General features: G+C 39.0%; 1 protein-coding gene across 1 annotated transcript in view; it reads left to right on the top strand.

Annotated features, from left to right (window-relative positions):
* The window catches only part of FAM189A1 (family with sequence similarity 189 member A1), a 2511558-nt gene that overhangs the window by 1441711 nt on the left and 1046490 nt on the right, over positions 1 to 23357 (top strand). Inside the window, exon 3 of the mRNA XM_044078557.1 lies at positions 11809 to 11940. Coding sequence (XP_043934492.1) covers positions 11809 to 11940 — 132 coding nt within the window. The remainder of the gene's footprint in view (positions 1 to 11808; positions 11941 to 23357) is intronic.

Here is a 23357-nt window from a genome sequence, read left to right as displayed (position 1 = left end):
GAGAGACAGGGCAGAAATACAACAAATATCAAGTACATTATCCAGAACTAAAGAAACATACCTGATTTTCCATATATTTCTGTCCTGTCTGTTTTATACCTATAAACTGTCCGGAATGTGAATTTCATACCTTTGGTCGTCCTTTTTATACACATGCTGCCTGACAAGAAGTCATGTATTTTAAATTAAAAAAAAAACATGTTAGAAATGTTCTGCTTTCTGATCAACTGCTTGGGTACAGAGACCCCTATGTTTCTGTAGATGAACTGTTGCCAGGCTTAGAATTAAATACAAAATATATGAGGACAGGGCTTCTGTTTCTATTGTGTTTTGTTTTCATTGTCTTAGCTCAGGAAAACTGAAAAATCATAGCATATATTAATAAAAGAAAGTTCGGGTGACCAGACTTTTTTCATTGGTATATGCTTGATTTACAACAGGAACACTGGTTGGGCTGACCAATCAGCATGCTCGTTTTGAATATCAATGGCCAGTCATTGTATAATTAGAAAGTTTAGAGTTGTCTGTCAGTCAGCATGCTTTTATGAGCAGGAAGACAATTAGAATACCTGGAGAAAGCCCTTAGAAATGCACTGGAAGAATGTAGAAAGACTACATACACACAATAAATGGAAATAGGGTTCAATCCTGTCTGAGGCAGTAAGACTTTTATTAAATCCTCTGCAGATGACATGACCCTGTCAAAGTAGGTGATGTAACCCCTGTGATATATCAATGAACACATTTAGGGAATTCTGGTTTATGTTAAACAGCAAATCAGGATATAGCAAGCTGAATGAATAAAATAAAAATCAAATGCATCTGCTGGTAAATCAAGTGGTCACAGGGTATGAATCCAAGTCAAGGATACTGGAGTAAGAATTTAAGCAGGCCCTGGATCTGGATGCTGTATAGAAATCAATTTACAGTTTTGGAAGCTTAGATAGTGGTCATTGTAGACGCATCAAACAGTATTGGCTCACTGCAGTGAGAGGTATGCTAAGGAAGGGATTTGTATTTGTCAGTTAATGTGGCCTGCACTAATCTATGTTAATAAGATATGTGAAAAAGATGCCTCAGACACTAGATTTATCATTCATTCTTCTATTACTAGACATTCACAAGGATTTTATTGTGTTATTGTTTATGTTGTTACATGTTATGACTATGTCAAGCATGCAACTTTTTTTTCAGACCTAAACAAATAAATATGACAAATTTCTAAATAGGTCTGGCAGACGTAACCTACCTTGAACACCTTGTAGAGGGTCTATATTAGATGATCGAACTTTCAAAAGTTCGACTGTCATATGGTCAACACCATATGACTGAATTTTTGAAAGTTCGAACATTTAACGGAGATCTCCGTACAGAGTGGAATGGGAAGAGCTCCCTTTTCTGCACTGTAGTGCGATCTCGGAGTTGGTATATTTAAAGAGCAGTGTGTGTGGGGGGTGCCAGAGGGGCTTGTGCCCCTGCTTAAAACGTTCAAGTAGGTTATTTGTGTAGTTTATTTTTTTTTATTAGATTTTCAAACTTTTAAAAGTTCAATCAGATGGTGTCGACCATATGACAGTCGAACTTTTGAAAGTTCGATTACCTAATATAGATCCCCTTGTAGACATTGCTCAAAAACAAGCAAAATTATGAGTCGGAGATGTCAAGTACAAAAGAATAGAAAATATATCCTTCGCTTTAGTAGTGTTATCACACTACTCAGTGAATGTAAGACTTTGGGTATGTCAGACCATGTTTTTCGGATTGAGTGCTGGTCATCTAACAATGCAAGATATGGATCCTCTTTAGCGGTTGAATGACAGGTAATTTTTATTTGAATCAGACAAGCTATTGACATGAAAAAATGTAATGGTAGAGAAATGTGATAATCACAGACATTAAGATTTTGAAAATGATAGCTGGGAGCCTGAATGTTGTCTTTATCACATCTGATTTGAAAAGTTTTGGAAACAAAACAGATTTGTCCATTAAACAGTCAGTGTATTATCTTGAAAAATTGTGTAATAAAAAAACTATCCCTTTGTCTGTGAGATTACAGGATTTGTTGTCTGTCTAATGTGCAATGCCAAAGGGACAAGAGATGATTCCAGGCTGATTCCTTCTTTTTGAATGCTGTAGTAAAATAGTAATGAAGGAATGATATTCCTCCTCAGAAGAGTATTCTTCAGTTAGCTAAACCTTAATGTATATGGCAGATTTTTGCAGACATCAGCAGAACTAATATGATAACATCATATATCTTGACAGAAACAGAGGCAAGACATTTAAAAATCACTTGCCAGAAATGATTACTTAGGTGGTTAGATAATATTCCAGCTTTCAAGCTTATGTGCAGTAGAGCCAAAAGAAAACTGTTGTTACCTCAAGTGGCACCAATTCTGCATTGCAACAGTGTTTGAGCTGTTTTTGGAGACTAGCTTCTGTTTTTGCATGAGCTTGGATGAGATTTAATACATGCTTCAATGACAGCACATTTGTGAGCTGCCTGTATTACATTTTTCAACTACAGCATGGCAGTAGAGAATTCTAAAATGATTAACCCAGAATGCATCAGATTATTTGTAGGAGTTCTCTTGTTGTACAGACATTTCGGTAAAAAAAAACTATTCAGTCACAAGTATATGACTTTGTTATTAAAACTTTGAGTAAAGGTGATCAAGGCTCAAAAGTCAAACCCACCTCCGTAAACAGCACAAATAAAAAAATGAGGGTTATGCTACTCAACGGCAGGAGTTTAAATCTCAAAATGCATGCGCTTGAAGCACCCCTCAGTATGGAGAACGTTGACATCTGTGCAGTAACTGAAACCTGGTTCAAGGCTCCACAGAGCACCCCAGCACTACCAGGCTACAACTCATACCACACATTTCGGCCACAGAACATGGACTGAAACACAAAAGGAGGGGGTGTATCCATATTCATCAAGGATACCTACGCCTCCAGGTTAGTGGCGCAGTATGATACCTCCAAGATCATCCATGTGCAACTAACATCACGCAAATCTGCAATGCAAATTGTGGCCTGCTACAGATTACCCTCCATGACCCAGGACCACCACTCTGCCTTTCTGGAGACACTGGAAAACATGAAGGTCCTACCGAACACCCTGATATTGGGTGATTTCAATTACCCTACCGTTAACTGGGAAAACTACTCAAGTACAAACTCCCAGGTCCAGCGCTTCCTGGAATTTATCAACTCAAATGCCCTGGATCAGCAGGTAAACTCCCCTACCAGACGTGAAAACATATTGGACCTGGTCATCACCAACATGGGCAACACATGTTCCACACCAGAGGTCAACCCATTACTGGTTAGATCAGACCATAAACTAATCACTCTGGATGTCCACACCCCACCCCACCCCCAACTAAGGAAACCACAGTAAAAAATTTTCTAAAGCAAACTTCACATTACTTAAGACAGAGGTGGTAAGTTTTACAGCCCCCACGCTAAAGGATAACGCTGCCCAAGATGCAGAAACCTTTACAAATGCACTCTATGAGCACCTACAAGGATGCATGGATCATGCCATCCCTAGCAAAACCAAGACTCACTCCCCTAAGAGAAGGAAACCAGTCTGGTGAACCCTTGCCATAAACAGGCTATACAATAGAAGGAGGAAACTAGTTCAGAAAAAAAGCAAATCCCAAGAAGGAAAGACATCCCTGATCAGTATCAGTAAGAAACTAAGGTCCCATTAAAATCCTCCAAGGCTAACGTCGAAAGAAAAATAGCCAAGGATTCAAAAGATAACCACAAAGCCTTCTTTAGCTATGTTAAGAATCTAAGTGGCAACTCGCAGATATGCTCTGAGCTAGTGCAAAATAACACAAAATATACTGAACCCACTGATATTGCCAACATCATGGCAGATAGATTCAGTTCAAACTTCACCCCCCTCTAACCTCCAAAAGAGCCCACGACAATACAGAAAGAGTGTAGTGTCCCAGAAATCACAGATGCACAGGTGAAAACAGCCCTTTCAAAAGCCAAAAGCACAGCATCAATGGGACCAGATGGTGTCCCAGGCTGTGTCTTGCACGAACTACAGAACGAACTAACTCCCCACCTAAACACACTGTTCAACCTCAGCCTCTCCACAGGCTACATGCCCATAGAATTGTGCACAGCAACGGTTATTCTGCTCCACAAAGGAGGGGACACAACTGACCCTGGTAACTATCGCCCCATAAGCCTGATTAGCCTGGTCTGCAAGGCTATGGAGTGCATCATCATGGAACTCATTAACAAAGACATTGGGAACCTCCAAAAACTTGACCTGACCTAGTTCAGCTTTGTTAAGGGCAGATCATGCCTACTAAACCTGGTTGACTTCTTTGAGACAGTCACCAAGGCCATAGATGAGGGGAAGGTAGTTCACACAGCCTACCTTGACCTCACCAAGACTTTTGACACCATTCCCCACTCTGGAATTATAGAAAAACTCACCAGCCTAAACATAAACCCCTACATCATGAGATGGGTTGCCAACTGTCTTACAGACAGAACTCACAATGTAAGAATAGTGGGCTCCAGGTCTGACTCTAAACCAGTCACAAGTGGTGTCCCACAAGGCTCAACCCTGGGACCCCTACTGTTCGGCATATATCTCTCAGAAGTACAGGCAAACACAGGAGGACTATGGCTAACCAAGTCCACTGATGACTTGCAAACTGGGAGCAATAATTGACTCACCAGCTGACACAGACATTCTCCAAAAGGGCCTTACTGAAACGGACACCTGGTGTCAAAGTCATGGTCTCAAGCTAAATGCCAAAAAATGCATAGTAATCCCGTTTGGGAAAAACAAAACACCCATGAATTACCACATAGGTGGCAGCCCTCTTAATACAGAAGAGGTAATAAGAGATCTGGGGACCCAGGTAGATAGTAATCTCTCCTTTGTCAATCATATTGCCAAAGTAGTTAGGAAATCCTTCTATGTAGCCTATCTAATTACTAAAGAGTTCACATCTAGAAATAAAGAGGTTATAGTGCCCACTCATCAGACCCATCATAGAGTACAATGCCCTGTTTGGGATGTACCTCACAAGACACTTCCAACAGCTGGAAAGGCCACAAAAGTACCTCACCAAGAGGATTACTGGCCTCAAACATATGTTCTATGTAGCCCGAATGGAAAAACTCCAGCTGTACTTAGTGGCATATTGTTTACTCAGAGGTGATCTCTGCCTGACTTACAAAGCCATGTCCAACTCAGAACTGATGGACATGCTCCACCTAAAGAAATCCAAGTCACTGCGAGCCACTCGCTCTAGTGAGCTAAACCTCACCACAACAATAAATAGAACATGCTGGAGGGATAGATTCCTGTCACAGAGATTCCCCATGCTTTGGAACAAAATTCCTAACTGCGTTTAGCAGAGCCCCTCACTAACACTCTTCAAGAGGAACCTTGACGAGTGGATGGGTAACAGAAAATACACCCCTGGGATCACTTCATTGGCTCTTCTTGACAGATGCTCAGTTAATTAATCAATGGGGCAGTGAAAGCTGACACACTCTGGCTAGGCTTATAAATGCCCTCAGGCAGATAGCCTAGTACCTACCTATGAACCTATGACAATTCTCCTCAGTTTATTTTCACCTGCATAGTTGTTGAGCTGGAAACTGAAGTCATTGGTGTGTGTGAGAAAAAATGCTAAAAGGTGTAGCTCAACCATAGGACCTTGAGTGACTACACTTGTGACAGGCGATGATGAAGAAAGGAGTCTTCTTACTGTTATATGTTGTGTATATCCACGTAGCCAGTGAAGCTGGCAGTTTTTGCACTCAGTTATTGGTTGAGGCATACTTTTCCCAATTACCGGAAGGCTAATTTAGGTAACTGATTACAAAAGCATTTTATATTATTGGGCAGCTTGTAAGCTTGTCATGGAAATTGCGATTTTCTAGAAGTGACGTAGGAGGTGCAGTAACACAGTACATAACTGCCGTATGTGTTGTTTATTGGCTGTGTCACTTCATTTAATGTGGTATCTGCATCAGGTCCTACCCATGTAACCTTTCATTTTCTATTCTGTGGCTGAAATGAGTCCATTTGGGCAAAGTCCACTTTCCCAGTTATTAAACTTAATACGCAAATACATATAGCCCTACACTTTGAAAGATTGGCTTACGAAAAAGGATGTATCTAGAGTTTTTTATTAAATAGGCTATAACATGAAGCTGCTTTTATCAAGTAAAGATCATTCAGACATTCTAGACCTGCTCCATAATATCTTACACAATATAGAACTAAGTCAAAGGAAACTTTAGCACCTTGCTCACATTAAACTCTGAAGGCATCCATGAATGCTAAGAAACAAAGCTGGGATCAGCTATAACTTTTGGAAATATTTCCTTTATGGCTTTCCTATCACCATTTAAAAAGTGACTGCAACATATTGCTAAAATCACTAAAGCTTCATTAGACTGAAATAACAATTCTCTCTGTCATGAGCTTTGAGCTGCTTTGGACTGAATTAAAATAAACGTAGATAAGAGCAGATCAAAACTTTAAAACTAATGGAAGATCACTAAATGATAAACATATTCCTGATGAGCGGTTCACCTACTTTAACCACTGCTGATACACATTTCTTATTCTGATTCAACGTCACTACCTTATAACTGTAGCTTGTAACTCTGTTGTACTTAAAGGTTCTTTTCATGAAAGACATTGAGCAACACCTCGCTGCCCCTTCGTATAAAAGGAAGTTTCCAGCTGATGTCCTTCATTCAGTTTTCTTTCATGTGAATGTGATAGCTCATCTTAGTGTAAAACCTGTTAACGTGTACCTGGAAAAAATTAATTTGCACTGGAATAACTCCCACAGTGTGAAAAGAACCCATTGTATCCCCCCTTACCATAAACACTTCAGTCCCCAGTATCAGAACACTTCAAACCAGTTGCCACCTTCTCATTCTGGTAAAAATATTTTTTAAAAATTATCAATCAAGGACAGAGTACACATGGTATTTGTCACAAACGTGTGTGTGTGTGTGTGTGTGTGTGTGTGTTTGTCAATAGAATTATAACTGTTCATTTAAATCTGCCCTAATATTGAGTCAGTCATTTTACCCCTATACTAGTTATTCTCAATTTTTAATGGTGTCATAACACTGAAGTAGTTTTATAATTACATCTCTACCAGAACAATATTTGTTCGTGTAAATCATTCACTTTTACAGCAATGGCTGATTAACACAGTAGTACCACAGGCCTTACTCCTTAAACCCTTCCCTTTCCATTTGCACTAATAATTTCATCTTATATTTTCATGGAATTAGAGCAATGCTCCAAGCAGGCAGTTAAGTTATTTTCTCTCAAGTCAGAAACATAACACAGCATGTAACACCCCAGAACTTTTAGTTTCACAGTACTTGATAAAGACTTTTAGTATTAAAAAAAAGATGTAAATTCCATTATATTGGAATAACGGTTTTGCAAAGGGCAGGCCAAGGATTGTACCTGAACGTGCACATGTACAAAAGATGCAAAGCACAGTGCATGTGCCTGACCAGGTCTCTGATTCCTATGGGGATGCAAGTGTGTTCAGATATATTCCAGCCAATAGAGACGTAGTAATGCAATTGTGGGGTGAGACACAGGTTTTCATGAATATATACAATCAGACCATCATGTTTTTCACATCCTAAATATCACATTGAGACATCATTCCCTCATGTGTCAGTGTTTGGTGGCATAACTTACTGCTGAGCTGCCTTGCTGCAACCTGAAGAAGTAATATATTGACCTTATTCACCAATAGGAAGATAAAGTTACAGAAAATGCTGGGAAGTTCTACAGTAAGCTCCTATGACAAGAGCACTGTAGAGCAAATTACTCTTAGTCACTGAGCTAAATGTAGGACACTTGATTCATAGACAGTTTCATTTTCTGCTATATTTTTCAACTGCTGAAGAGATTGAGGAGAATCAGGTGATGTCTCAAAGGCATATGGAAAGGCTGTCCAGATACAGAGGTTTGAACACACTGGTAATTTTATAGCTGCATATATTATGTCTTTGATAAGTGTAGGATTATGTGTTGCTACAGTGTTGCATACATACGTGGTACATTTAGGCTATCATGCTCTCCCATCCACCCTACCTCTGGGAAGTGCCATCACTGTGAGATACTGATCCATGGACTGGCTTTTGGCATTCCTCCAACATGCCATGTATTTACAGTCTGCATCACAGCTGTATTTGCCCACTTTACATTGCTATGTCCACTGCCATCCCTGGAGGATACACTTGTCTGCCTTCTCAGTTTCATGCATGTACTTTCCCTTCCATATACCCTGCCAATGCCAGTTATTCCTGGCACACCCTGGTCATGCCTCAGAGGAGTGCACACTTTCATGTACCTACTCAGTTACTAAACAGTAAATAGATAAATGTACTGCTGGCTGGCCTATGTCATACTATGTGACAGCCAACCATTGTGACCCCTGTTCATGCCACGTTTTTGTCATTTGTAACTGTGTCCCTATGGCTTGGTCCAAATATTACTCTGCATACCTCTGTGTGGTAAGCATGTTGAGCATCTCCTTGACTGTCCCCTAGAAACACAACTTTGCACTACAAGTGTACTAATCTATCTTTCATGACCTCTGTGGTCACTTATTGCACTACATGTACTGTTCTTCTCACATGCACTGAGAACTGTTTATGCTCCATGTGGTACACTGCTTGCAATGGTCCAGTTTGCTCAGGCAGGAGTATAGTCTACATTGGCATCACATATCTCACAACATTTTATTTCCCCATTTATTTCAAGCAGTGTTACACACTGTTGCTGATATTTTCCCCCAATGTGTCTCTCTGTTTATTGCTGTCCTTTTTATTTATTTGTTGTTTTTGTTTTGTTTTGTTTTGTTCCATTTATGTTACTATTTTATATAGTGTTAGCCACAGCAGTGACTGTGGTATGGCAGAGAGCATCTCACCATCTACCTGCCCTGTTATTTCTTGCTGTGTATCCACCTTCCTGCAATCCTGCCTCTCTGTAGAATGACATAGGCCATCAAGTGAGAGGTGACCTGCAGGATTTTGTGATGGCCACCAGTGTTCTTTCACCAATGGGGTATACAGGCTACCAGTATGTCACAGTATTTAATCTGGCAAAAGTTGGAGGTAGTATGTGGTGACAACATTGGTGGACTTGTGGCTTGATGCCTTCATTAGCCACCTTAAGTACATCATTGAGGGACTGGCAAAGTTACACTGCTGCCCGACCCTGCTCATTATATTAGTTTTAGTTGGGCCTAGCATGGGGGACAGTCTCAAAACTGATTGACTCTTGGCTGGGTGCATTTCTGACAAACACAAATATGTCACCCCACCATATTCCCATTTATGGTGTTCTCCTTCCTTGTGTTTTACTTCCCTCCTGAGTACAGGATCCAGTACTCTCCAACACGAATTATCTTCCATGTCTGCCTATGTCTCTCTTTGTGCCCCCCCCCCTTGTTTGTGTCAGCACCTCCCCATTTACCTTTGTCTGTGTTTTGTGTTTGTTTGTCTTCTACTGCAACTACCCCATACCATCTTTCCTACCCATACCTTCCCCTTAATACCTTACTTATCTTCCCTTCTTGGGGAAAAAAAGAAAATAGGCATCTGCACCACTAAAAAACGTACCCTTCTTGCCACCATCCCATTCATCTGTTCTCTTCTCTTCTCTTCTCTTCTCTTCTCTTCTCTTCTCTTCTCCTCTCCTCTTCTCTTCCATCATCCACAGTTTCCTCTTTCCCGTTTCTGACTGACCTTTACACCCATTTCCTCCCCACTGATGACAATAAATTGGTGAAGATTTTGCTGTGCAGTCCTTATAAGGGCTCTCATCTGTTCTCAAAGCAGCATGGCATTGTGTGAATGAATGAACATTATTAGCAGACTGCAACGTGCATGCTACTGGGTTCCATAGGGATGCAGATTCAATGGGTGTTCTCTAAACCACCTGTGGGACTGTCACCAGCTTATTTTTTAATTAGCTTATCTCTAGCACACTAGGTGGCCCATATTACATTGTTAATGAGTTGCAAGCCACATTATACTAATTTGATTGCTATATTTTTCCAATACATGGTCAAATAAGTGGCATTTGTTAATCTCAGCTATAGTTTTAGTTGTTAAGAGACAACATACATTTTAGTATGTTTCATTTGTCTATTTTTATGTATTATATAAACATAAAACAGTGATGACAGCCATGCTTACAAACTCATAATGGCAGCAGTTAGAGCTAGGAAAAGGGAAGAGATAATGTTTAGAATATAATCCTCTATAACAACAGTATTTTACAGTTCAATAAAAATGTTTAGGACAGTATTTTATTAATCTAAGATAAATTAGACAGGCTAGGCAGAGAAATGGCTTCATTAGCAAAACTAAATGGGAAAATCTTTCCAAACAACTACATAGAACAGTAGCATAACAATCTGTGTAGGCGTTATCACAATTGTTTACTGCTTTGACATTCAAGCATGTAGGCAAAGTCAAAAGTCAAGTTTCACATTTGTCAGAATAACTAGATCCTTTAATTACCTGTCTGGCAGTCCTGAGCTCTTAATGAAAATGGCTGGCCACAAGCCTTTGTATTTGCATGCTAAGACAACTATTGCATTATTCACTGAAGACACAGAAGTACAGTATGTTCAATGTAAATTAGGTGGCAAACTTCTCATACGGCAATTATTAAATATTGTTATGGAAAATATTTTATACAGAAAGCAAAGTGTGTGTGTGTGTGTGTGTGTGTGTGTGTGTGCTTGTGCGTCTGCGTGCGCGCGCACGTGCGTGTGTGTGTGTGTGTGTGTGTGTGTGTGTGTGTGTGTGTGTGTGTGTGTGTGTGTGTACTTGCATCTCTATCTGTACATGCAGACATGCTATAAAATGCAACTACTTTTGTGCCAGTAACTTGAAATTAGGCTGTGCTGCTTGAAAAAAAAAACATATCATTAGACAGTCCATTAATATTCTCTAGGTTTAACTCATAACCCATACACACTGGTATAAATAACTCTATTCAAATTATTGTCCATTGTTAGAAATATGATGTTGCAGTTTAGTTCTTTGCTCATTTACCAGAGTACTATGACATTCTAACAAATCCTGCATGACTTCTACCTAAAATACTGTACTAACAGAGAGGATATTGGGAACTGCAGTGCTGAGTGTGTCAATCTTCAGATAAGACATTAAACTAAGGTTCCATCTGTTTGAGATGGTAGTAGCTCAGGTGGATGTAAAAGATCCCATGGCAACTATTGAAAAGAGTATTGGAAGTTGCCCAATGCCTTTGCAAATTTTCCCTAATAGCATAAATACCACTTTGGGTCTCCACTGAAAAGATGCTTCTAGCCTAGTGGAACTAACCTGGTCAATGAAGGATAACTAAAATAAAATAAAATAAAATAAAACAAAAAATAAAATAAATAAAAATATTATTTATACTTTACTCTCCAACTTAATAACGTTAATTCACATTTAAGAACACCAGAAGCAATAGACAGCATCAGCTGAAATGTTATAATTACATTTCTTTTTTTGTAGAATTTTGACTAACTGTATTTGCCCGTCTTTTTAAATGTCTGAACACTTCATAATGTTTTAGGTGCTGATAAAGAATTCTGAAACAGACATTTTTTATTACAAGGGGCAGAACTGATAGAATTTGCACTTCTAGCTGTCTGTATGCGTGAGTAATGTTAATAAGACAAGTTCCCTTTTCCCCATTTTATTCACGGAATCTGTTTCTTTTCTACTTTCTCCTAGATTAAGTTTGACAGTGATGGAGTCTGTGTTTGCTGTGAGTTGGCGCATCAAACGTCAGGATGCAGTAACCTTGGAGAAACACTCAAGCTGAACCCTCTTCAGGAGTGTAGTACAGTAAGGCTAGCCTTAAAAGTAAGACGTTCTTAATGTTTTAACTGATTGATTTGACATTTATAGTTGATGAAGTGATTTCATTACTGAATTAAGAATCTACTTAACTTTATGTCTAAATTTATCTGATGGGAAACAGCGTATTGTTTAAATTACATTAAAGCATGTCATTGCTATTTAAATGTGACCACAATTATTGTTAAGATAAGAATGTGAGATGCACTGTATTGCACATAGCAGTTGACAATAAGACAGTAGTTACAATTTTGTAACAATACACTTATTTTCACTTTCTTATCATCATTCTTAATTCTCAGACACACACTTATCCATTGCCTTTTTGTGTTTGGATTTGACCATGTTCCAGAACTCATTCGACCTAAGACAAAGAACTGCTCTTGACTAGGATGTGTCCATAACAGTTTAATTCAGTTGCCATTCTCAAATTGAAGGAATTTCCATAACAGATTATTTAAAATCAAACAATACACTGCAGACTAAATTTTGTAAGGTCTTTTTATGCTGATCTTCAAAGCAATCCATCATCCATATTCTTTAAGACTGCAGTGATCAGTTAGGCAGTGACTGTAAATGATATTTACTCTGGTCTGCAGCCATGTTGACTGTGACAAAAAAATATATCATAAGTCAGATTAAGTCAGTGAAAGTTTCAACCTTTCTAACATAGGAACAAATGAAATAAACCTGTGGTTAATCGACATTTGTTGGGACATTTGGGGATAAGAACTATATTTATAACTTATTCATGTCACAGACTATTGGTGATTGATAGTATTATCAGTTTGGACAACAATGGGTTCAATAACCATCGTCAGATGTACAGGTTGTAAATTATCTTCATCTGGACTGGCATTGTCAGGAAGTTTATTGTCATGTTTCTTATGTATCTTTTAGTCACCTTTTATCTCATAAGGCATTCAGTTGGAGCTGAATGACCTCACTGTCCCTATACTGTATTTTCACTTCTGTAATGCAAACGAAGCTAGTGGACACTTCGTAATAAAAATACAGCATCGACGTAAATGTTATTGGTGTTTTCATGCAGGAGAAAACAAACTTGTGTGCTTTGTTTATTTATCTTAACATTATGTAGTAATCTGTGTCTTAAACTGAAACTATACAATGCTTTGGCTAACAGGAACTGAATTACAGTATCTTGAATGCCTTGATATTATGTTACAATTGACTTCTGAGAATGATGCTGTTATATATCTGTACTAGGAGGAATGATGCTCATTCTGTCCTAAGTATAGTATCACAACACCCTTTTGTTTTAATAAAATTTCTGTCCTTGGCTATCTTCTTTTGTTGAGAACAGAGCTTATCTTGTACTGTATTTTTGTTTGTTTGTTTTATTTTGCTTTTGTTTACTGGGTTTTTTCAAAAAACTTTATTCAGAGGAGGCCCAGGGGGGAAAAAGCTTCAACATATTATGGACATTTTTAAACAGGCATTCAGTAATATACACGAACAGACATTAAATAATATACATTTACAATTACACATACATTTTATGTTATTTATTTTTACTTGTATTTATTTTCTGGGTAGAACGTTGATCTCCATGTACCTTTTTCAGACTTATTTGCTAATTAGATTACATTCATATGAAAGCAGAGGAAACTATTACAGTATAAAAATATGTATGGATTAGTAGATATTAAACATTGCATATTTGAAAAGATGTATTATTGGTTTGTCAAATAGATAGCAGACCACATGATTAATAATTAGAAATTCAATAAAATGGAGGTGAAGAAAAGAACTATATAGGACCGAAAATGTTAATATTGTAGTTTAGAGGTGGGGTGTAAAGCAAATTCAGATACAATTACATATATGGCTGTTATAAAGTTTATATTAGAAGTGTAGAGGTAGGGGTAAGCAGTGTCACAAAATAAAATATATAGCAGGAAGATTCTAGTAAAGCTATTCAGGTATTGGTAAAGACTGGTTGTGAGGCATATGGTTCCGAATGAAGAGAAATTGTTTGATCTGGTAGCTAAAGACAGCAGTAGCATTTATCCTGGAGATGTACAAGTTCCTTTGAGTTAACAAGTGAGGTTTTCACTGTATTTTAAATAAGTTTGCATTCTGAATGGATTTCAGTGGTAGTGGGATGTGGTTCATAGCTTAGCTAAACTATTTGAATACAGAGGGTCACCTGCAGTGTTAGAGGATTTAGTAGTGACTTTTCTGTAGACTGTAAAATTATTTTGTGGGAGTAGTGTTGTATTATGTTATTAAGGGCTAGGCAATTGTCTGACTTACAGAAAAGTTTATATATTGTAGTTAGCAGTGAAAGACCTATGTGATATGGTAGTTCTAATCAGTTTAATTCTGTGATGACTAGGCAGTGATGTCTTTTATTATTTTAGTGTACTGCAAATTTATCTATTTTATTACAGTATTACTTAAGTTTGGACAGTTATGAGACTTTAAGTTTAGAGAAGTTTGGAGCAACATACAGGAGAGATGGGAGGAAGAAAGTAGAGGCTATACATCTTCTGGCTGTTTTTGATGATTTTTTTAAACACATGTAATAAGTTGTGATTGAATTTCAACTGACCATCTATGATGACACCCAGCAATTTTGTTACTAGTTAAACATCAGTGGAAGACTACTGTTCTTATTGTTAAGAGATCCCTAAGGGCACATGCAATACTAGTGAGATGAAACCCAGATTACAGCACCATAACGCATGTGCAGCAGTGAGATGCCCACCAGTATCCAACAGGACTACAACATCAAAAACAAACAAGTGTACTTGAAAAGATCATGTACCATCGACTTCAGTTTATTTATAGTGCTTATTTCTTAAGAGCTTAAACATCAAAGAGAAGCCAAAAAGTATCACATAGTATGACATGTCAAAAATAAAGTAAGAGTTACATGTAGAAGCTCTGAGAACAATATTTCAATGTAGTAAGTAAAAAAGTCTACAATAAAACTGCAAAAACTAATTAAACCAAATGCAATAACCAAAGCATTCATATCCAAGTAAAATTCAAATGACTCATTGTTCAAGCAATAAGAGTTCCAAGACAACCTATCTAGGCATTTCCAGGTAAACTTGGACTAAGATCTAAATATCTGCAATACCTGAACAATAAGTAAACACAATTTCACTTCCAGGTGATCTCATTCTAATATCCATATGTTCATAATAGCTGAGCACTTGAAAGCCAAAACAAGCCTTCTAAGTGTACAGATAGATTCACAGGTAAATACTAGATAATCAGTCTGCAGATTATTAGTAACCTAGTCAATAACCAGAAGTCAGAATCTAACTCTAAACCTTATGTCTTTGAGGTGAAGACCTTAATCATTATGTTCTCAAAGCAGTCCTCAAAATATTTAGATAGTTGACCAAAAGTAAATCCAGTCACAAGAATATTTGCACACACTTCAGAAATTCATAGCTTCAGAGGTATACACTAGGCTAATGACCTCTAGGGCCCTTATAATCCTAGCCATCCAATCCAAATGTGAACCACAAATATGATTTATATAGACATTGATTTACTGACTGCCTCTGTCCATCAGAGACATAGGTACCAATTAAGGGGTGAATTTCTGATTACCTATCCACTGGCTCAAGTTGCCTTAAATAGGGATAGGGAGGAACTCTGCTTTATATGGATAGGGAGCCTGTTCCAGAGAATGGGAATTCTCTGAGAAACATATCTGTCTCTCCAACATGTCCTATTTATGCTGCAAGCAAAATGTAGGTCTTTTAATCTAGTAGTTCTGATGCTGTTTGTTTTGCAAATGTGCAGAAAGTTCATCAAAACAGGGTCCAGGGATGCCATATATGCCAGGCAAAGAGCACCTCACAGAAGTCTGCATGAGACAGAATAAAAAGACAAGGTTTGAGGTGGTCATTGTAGGACATTGTGTTTACTCACTGTATTTTTTTTTAATGGAACTTTTGTGGACATTCAGGTTGCTGCATTCATCTGGTCAGGTACAAACCAAAGGGGGCATTATACTATATGATGAGTCTGATGAAGGCTGAGTACAGTGATATGATGACCTCTCTGGACTTAATACCTTACCCTTGCTTATAATTTGATCAACATAGAAGGATTTTCTTACTACCTTGGACACATGTAGGTCGAAGGATAGGTTGCTATCTACATGAGTTCCCAGATCCCTATATAATGAGTCAACTTTTAGGGGTGTTTTGTTGATAAGGTAGTTACCTGGGGTGGCAAAAGCTACTATAATGCATTTCTTTGTACTGAGATTTAAGCAGTGGCTTTGTCACCAAGCTTTTATCTGTGAAGGGTGTTCTGATCTTGGGGGGATTCAGCGACTGTTCCCAGTTTGCAGTCATCTGCAAACTTGGTTAGTCAGAGGCCTTTGACATTGATTTTGACTTCTCACTGAGAAGTTCTCAGACATAGATGTCAAAGAGGAGTGGACCTAACACACAGTTCTGGGGGACTCCACTGGTGGTCAACATCTTTTCTGGAGGTGGTCTCACCCATTCTAACCTCCAGAGTCCTATCAGTGAGCAAGCTAGCTATCCAGTGTGTTATAAAGTTCCATAAGTTTGTTGACAATGCTCAGGAGGGGTATTGTATCAAATGCTTTAGCCAGATCTAGGTAGGCAGTATGCACCATTTTTCTATTCAATTGCCTTAATGACATTTTCTAAGTCTAATAGATTCAGTAAGCATGATATTCCTGTGACAAAGTCAAACTGGGAAGAATCTAGTGCCTGGAGGTCTCCTGCTGATAATTTCCATGATAATTTTTTATGGCTTTCCAAATAAGGCTAGTAAGACTTATGGGTCTGTAGTTTCCAGGATATGGTAAGATCTTTTAAAGGGAGATGACTGTCATAGTCCTCCATTCATGTGCCACAAAGCATATATTAAGACTATAGTTAAATAATGACTCCAGGGGTTCTGATAAGTCATATTTTATACTGTTCAGGAGGCATCCTGGAATGTTACCTGGGCCCACTGACGCTGTGTTCTTGACTTCAGTGAATGCAGCATGTATATGCTCCCTAATTATAGTTGAGGGCATTTTGGGGGGAATGTTTGGCAGTGACAGGGGGGTAAAGCTGAAACTATATTTATCCACTAACAGGTTCACTATATTGCCAGGCTTGATGAATGTGACATCATTAACCACCAGTTAAGCACATTGCCATGTGCTGCCCTTGAGGTTTCTGACATAACTCTAGAAGGTTGTATGGTTATCTTTCAACTGAGAGTCTATCTTAGCCTCAAAGTTGCCTAGAGAATGTCTCTGAATAATAGTATCAACATTATGAAGGACTTGACACATCTAGGGAAAGTTTAATGGCTATGAAGCACTAATGCAGTAACACATTATGCCTTATTTCAATACAGAAAAAACAGAATTGCCATATAGCTGAAATACGTGATGTCCTTAAATGGTCATTTGCATATATCCCATGTTGCCTCTAATACAAGAGGTTTAAGGAATCACACAGTGTTTTATTTCAATATTTCAACCCAGGAATTTATTAAAGGGCCTAACACGAGCCTTAAAATTCATACGAAAAAGGCCCTGCTCCAACAATGAGGCAACTTGAGATTCACAGATGCTGAGGTCCTTATTATGATCTAATTTGCATGTTTCTAAACTGCAGGTACTAACGCAACATGCAGATCATCTGTTGCTTGTGTAGGCATTGGTATCCCCCCGAATTACTCTGCTACACACTCAAGTACACATTCAAATATAAAGGCACACACACACACACACACACACACACACACACACACACACACACACACGCACGCACACGCACGCACACACGCACGCACGCACGCACACACACACACACACACACACACACACACACACACACACACACACACACACACACACACACACACACACACACACACACACACACACACACACACACACACACACACACACACACACACACAGTCCTTGTACCTGCCTAACAGACTTGTCTTCCCTCCGATGGTTGTGTCCACCTTCCTGATCTCCATAATAGTTTAATTGCTGTTAAGGGATACTTTTAGTTGCCTTGTTAGTTAGCATGTCCCAATGAAATAAAAGCTGGTACAGTGGTAACTGGAAAAACAAAGTGCTGATAAAAACAACAAATCCAATGCCAAAATAAATGTATTATACACGCAAAGCTTTCGGGTAAACAACCCTTCAGTGCTAATAGGCATCACGATGCCAGAGTAATCCTATGGGCTAGGCTTGTAAAGGCTCGAGGGCCATTAGCCAAGTACACACCTATGAACCTATGAACTTATAATACTTCACAATGTTAATACTTGCTTTATATAAGGAAACATGGTGATTAAAGGAAAGATTGCTGTCAACCTGCGTGCACAGGTCTCTCACCACTGAGTGCATACTTAGGATGTTGCTATTATGTGGTAGTTAGCAGGAACATCACTCTTACCAAAAGGGATGATAATACAGTTTTTTGTATTGAGTTTAAGCCCATGACTTTGGTACCAATCATTTGTTTGCGTAAGACCCCCTTGTAGGATGTTGACATTATTTGGAGATTCTATGACTGCTCCTAGTTTGCAGCCATCAGTAAACTTTGTCAGCCACAGACCTTTAATTGTTTCTTGTACTTCAGAGAAATAGATTCCAAAGAGTAGAGGTCCCAGGAGTAATCCCTGTGGAACACCACTGGTTACACATCTGCTGTTGGAGGTGGAATAACCTATTTTGACTATATGTGTTCTATCCATGAGCAGTTAGAGACCCATCTAACACTATAAGAGCTGATACCTAACTGGGTGAGTTTGTCGATGATGCCTGAGTGGGGGATAGTGTCAAAAGCTTTGGCTAAGTCTAGGTAGGCTGTATGCACAGATTTTCTCTCTTCCAGGGCCTTGGTGACTGTCTCTAAGAAGTCCACCAAGTTAAAAAGACATGATCTCCCTTTGACAAATCCAAACTGAGTAGGGTAAAGTGACTGAAGATTACCTATATCTTTGTTGATAAGGTCCATGACAATTCACTTCACAGCCTTGCAGATAAGGCTAGTCAGGCTAATAGGGCTGAAGTTCCCAGGGTCAGTGGGAGCACCACCTTAATGCAAGGGAATAACGGTGGCCATTTTCCATTCAGCTGCGATGAAGCCAGTGCTTAGACTATGATTGAAAAGAGTACCAAGTAGTGTTGCTAATTCTTGTTGGAGCCCATGTAGGACACAGCCTGGGATGTTATCAGGTCCATTAGATTCTGTGTTTTGGCCTTAAAGAGGCCATTTACAACCTGCTCTTTAGAGATACAAGTAGGGGACAGGTGGTAGGGATGTCATTGGGTACATGTGGTGGGGACAGGGGAGTGACATTTTCACAGAACCTGTCAACCAACAGGTTAGCTGTGTCCACAGACTCAGTATATGTGTTATCATTAACTACCAGTTCAGGCTAAATCTGGGCTTTTCCTTTTAGGTTATGGATGTAACTATAGAACACCTTATGGTTGTCCTTAGTTGAGGAAGCTAATTTGGATTCATTGTTTTCTTGGGAGGGCTTCACAGGAAGTCTTATTTGCTTGTTTAAGCTAAGAAGGGAGTATTTCCAGTTTAGGGCTCACTCCCTCTTACTTATAAACAGCAATTTTTTCTTCTTATTGTAAAGCCTGTTAATGGCAATTGTCCACCATGAAGGTATGCTGTTCCTTGAGGTGCTTTTTTGGTCCTATCAGGTACAGCCAAGTCAATGCAGTTATACAGGTGTTTGTATTAAGCATTGGTGTAGAACTCGGCATAGTTGCCAATTCCATCTGAGGGGGCTACAGTGAATCTATTTATACCATCCCATAAGAGGTTATAATTGGCTTTGGATAAGTTTTTTTAGTTTAGTTTAGTTGCTGCTGGGGGTTCAAGTGTGATAGTTACTTCGAATGAGACTGATTTGTGGTCAGACCTCACCAGGGAAGATCTCACAGTGGGGCTGCTACAGTGGTCCCCCATATTGATATGCACCAGATCCAGGAGGGGGTGTCAAACAGCTGGTCCAGGGCATTGGAGTTAATGACGTCAAGGCACCTTTGGGCAAATGAGTTTGAGCATGAGTAATTTACCCAGTCAATGGATGGGTAGTGAAAGTCACCCAAAACCATGGTGACCATATGTATCTTGATAGACTCAAGTAGATCCAAATAGGCTGAGTGGGTGTCCTGATTCATGAAGGGAGTCCTGTAGCTGGCAATGACTTGAATAGGTGCCCTACCAACAGTTAATTGCATCTGAAGTATCTCCAGGGAAGCATACTGTTTAATCAATCTGGAGGTGTATTTATCTTTAATGAATATTGATATACCACCTCCTTTAGTTTTTACACCTTCAGTTTGTGGTCTGAATGTGTGGAAGGAGGTGTAACCTAGTATAGCTGGGGTGCTCTCCACAGCCTTGAACTAGGTCTCAGTGACTGCACAAATGTCTGCATCTTCCAAGGTGAGGACTGCTTCCAGTGAGTGCAGTTTCATGCTATGACTCCTGGCATTTAGCAGTAAAACCTTGAGGTTGATTTTAGATGGAGTTTTTATATCAGGAATTTTGTCCTGGAGAAGCTGCCTAAAAAAGGCACTATGGGGGATGGCAAGAGCCTTAGCCAGTAGCCGAAATCCCAGGGGTGACAGATGAAGACCATCTCTGCAAAGCATCGAGGTCTGTCAATCATGTCATCCCAGGCTGACAGATGCTGGATTCCCTTAGAATGACACTAGAAACTAAGCCAGTTATTGAAGTTAATCATTTTTTGTTTGCAGTGAGGCATCATCCTAGGTGAAGGTAAAATGCTGCTTAAGGCTAGGGACATACCAGCCTGAGACACATAATCCAGGAGCATAGCCATGTCTCTCCTTATATAGTCCAGAGAGGTACATCTCAAGTCATTCACATCAACATGGACTGTGACAGAATAATAACAGTGCCTGTTGTTGAGAGACTTAAGTGCATGTGTGATATGGCAGATCCTGGCATCTGACAGACAGCTGATCATGACCTTTTCCTTATCCAGCCTGGTGAGAGGGACATCTGTGTGTCTCACGATGGAATCACCTATGACTAATATGTTTGGTTTTGTGTTTTGCCTTAAGGGCTTGACAGATGAGACACTAGTGCATGAGCTATTATGTGTATTGTGTTCTGCAGAGGGTGTATTATGTGTAGTGTGCTTATGTTTGTGTTTGGAAAATCTCTGGTGTTTAGGTATGTTTCTGGTGAGGACCTCCACATGTTTGGGTGGAATAGGAGGTGAGCTGTGAATGCTGACAACCCCCTCATTGTCATATGTACTGAGTGGTGTGTGAAAGGGCATGGATTCAAGGTTCTTAATATAGCTGCATCTCTCACATGTTGAGTTTGTGTGGACTAGAATTAGAGAGTTGTCAGTGAATATGAGGCAATTGCTACACTGCCTCAGCATGCCCATGTTGACCAAGCTGACTGGAGAAACTGTGGGGAATTGTCTGTCCATAGTACTAGGTAAATTTATATAGTTAGGAAAAGAGGTCATACTTAGGATTGGCTAGTGGGTGAGAGGTGTTTTGGTACCTCTGAGGCTAAGCTTAGTGTTCCACCTGACAGTAGAGAAGGGCCATGAGAAACCTCAGCAGGACCACAAGCAAAGTGCTAAGGGAAAATTTAACAAGCAAAACATTTGCGTCTATAACCACTATTACGTAGCAGTGCAGGATGGTGTACTACATGCAAACAAGCACAAACGCAGGGCTTAAATAAAACAAGAAATAACCCTTTTAACTCAAACTAGCCAAAAAGCAAGTTCTCCCTGAGCTATAGTCCAATCACCCCCAATTAGATGGGACCCAGAGAGCAGTCTCCTCACACAAGGGTGCAGAAGGGCCTTCACCATCAAGAATGGCTTGAATTTGATGTTCAGGAGTTACAAAACAGACACAGAAACAGTAAACCTGGAACTGGGATATGCTACAGCTGAACTAGTACAATGTACAGTAAAATGTAAGAAAAAACAGTTCAGACAATTCAAACAGACAGTAGAATGCAAATACAAATATAGCTTCAAATTGGCTAGACCCAACTAAAACATCATGGCAAAACTTCAGAGTGTTGGCGACAAAACATATACTAGCTCATAAACTACTTTTAAATTCACATAGTAAGGGTATCAATAATCCGAAAATTTGGGAACAGATATTTAATATTATATTAGCATAAAACTTTTGAATTAAAGGTAGTAATAATCATTGCTATATTTGGAGAGAAATGCCTAATCAAACTGTTCAATATTGGAAACTTACTAATGATTCCTATGTTTTTCTTATATTTCTAATGTCTTATATGGAAGCATTCTTGTAAATATTGTATATTGTTTGGTGTGATTGTTAGTGTTAGTTAGTGGTTTCTATTTTATAATTTTGTATGAAAAGTATATAACAATAAAGATTTATTATGGAAAAAAAAGTGCATTATAAGAGCAAAAACAGGTATTTATAGTTTGTTGGAAGCAATGGATGCCTCATATCTTTCAGTATCTCAATAAAGGGCTGGTTTTAATGCTCAAGTGATACCGAGCAGTCTAGATTCAGCAAGTCTGAATCTGACCTATGCTATAAAATGCAGAAGTACTAGAAATTCAAAGTGCATCCCCATTCTCTAATCCCATACTGATGTAAGTGCCATGAAAGCATTTAAGTTAAATGTTTCCCTGGTGTCTAGTGCTTCCCCTAACCCCATTCCCTGTATCATGAAGGCACATAAGTTAAGTGTATCCCTGATGCCTGTTGATTCTTCCACTCTTCAACCCCCATACTGATGGAGATGTTGTGATGGCATTTAAGTTAAATATCCAGTATCTCCCCCACATTAGTTCCCCGTACTGATGCCAGGGCTGTGAAGACATTTAAGTTAAATTACACATATGAATGATTGAAAAGTCATGAAACTAAGAGTATTATGAGACAAGATGCAAATGATAAATTATGCATTTCACTCTAAATTACTATACGCAAATATCAAGTCAATGTCATAATTTCTGTTTGCTTGCTCTTTTTATTTATAGGTTAGTACTAAGCTAACTACCCTTGTGGACCATTTTAAGTCTAGCTAATTACCCCATGTGAGAATCAAACCCTGAACCTTGTGGCTGGAAGGTAAACACCTTAACCATTATGCCATCCTCCCACCCTTTATGCACAGAGAGAGCCATTGTATCCCAACGATGTAGATGCCGCCTTGATAACTGCAGTCATGTTTAAAATATAATCTGAAATCAATAACTCAAATTCATTGAAATAAGAAGGGCCTAAACAGATGAAAGTACTCAGTATTAAATTAAAAGGGACACTTGGTAAAGGAATAAAAGGGAAGTGAGGACTGCTATGCACAGAATAGGTTTAGGATCTCCAGCAGCATGGTGTCATGGTAAGAGGGCAATTT

This window comes from Protopterus annectens, chromosome 7.part1, assembly GCF_019279795.1.
Source record: "Protopterus annectens isolate FY-2018-M chromosome 7.part1, PAN1.0, whole genome shotgun sequence".
In the NCBI taxonomy this organism is placed as follows: Eukaryota; Metazoa; Chordata; order Ceratodontiformes; family Protopteridae; genus Protopterus; species Protopterus annectens.
Note: the sequence above shows the minus strand (reverse complement) of the source record. Positions and strands in the feature narration are given on the sequence as shown.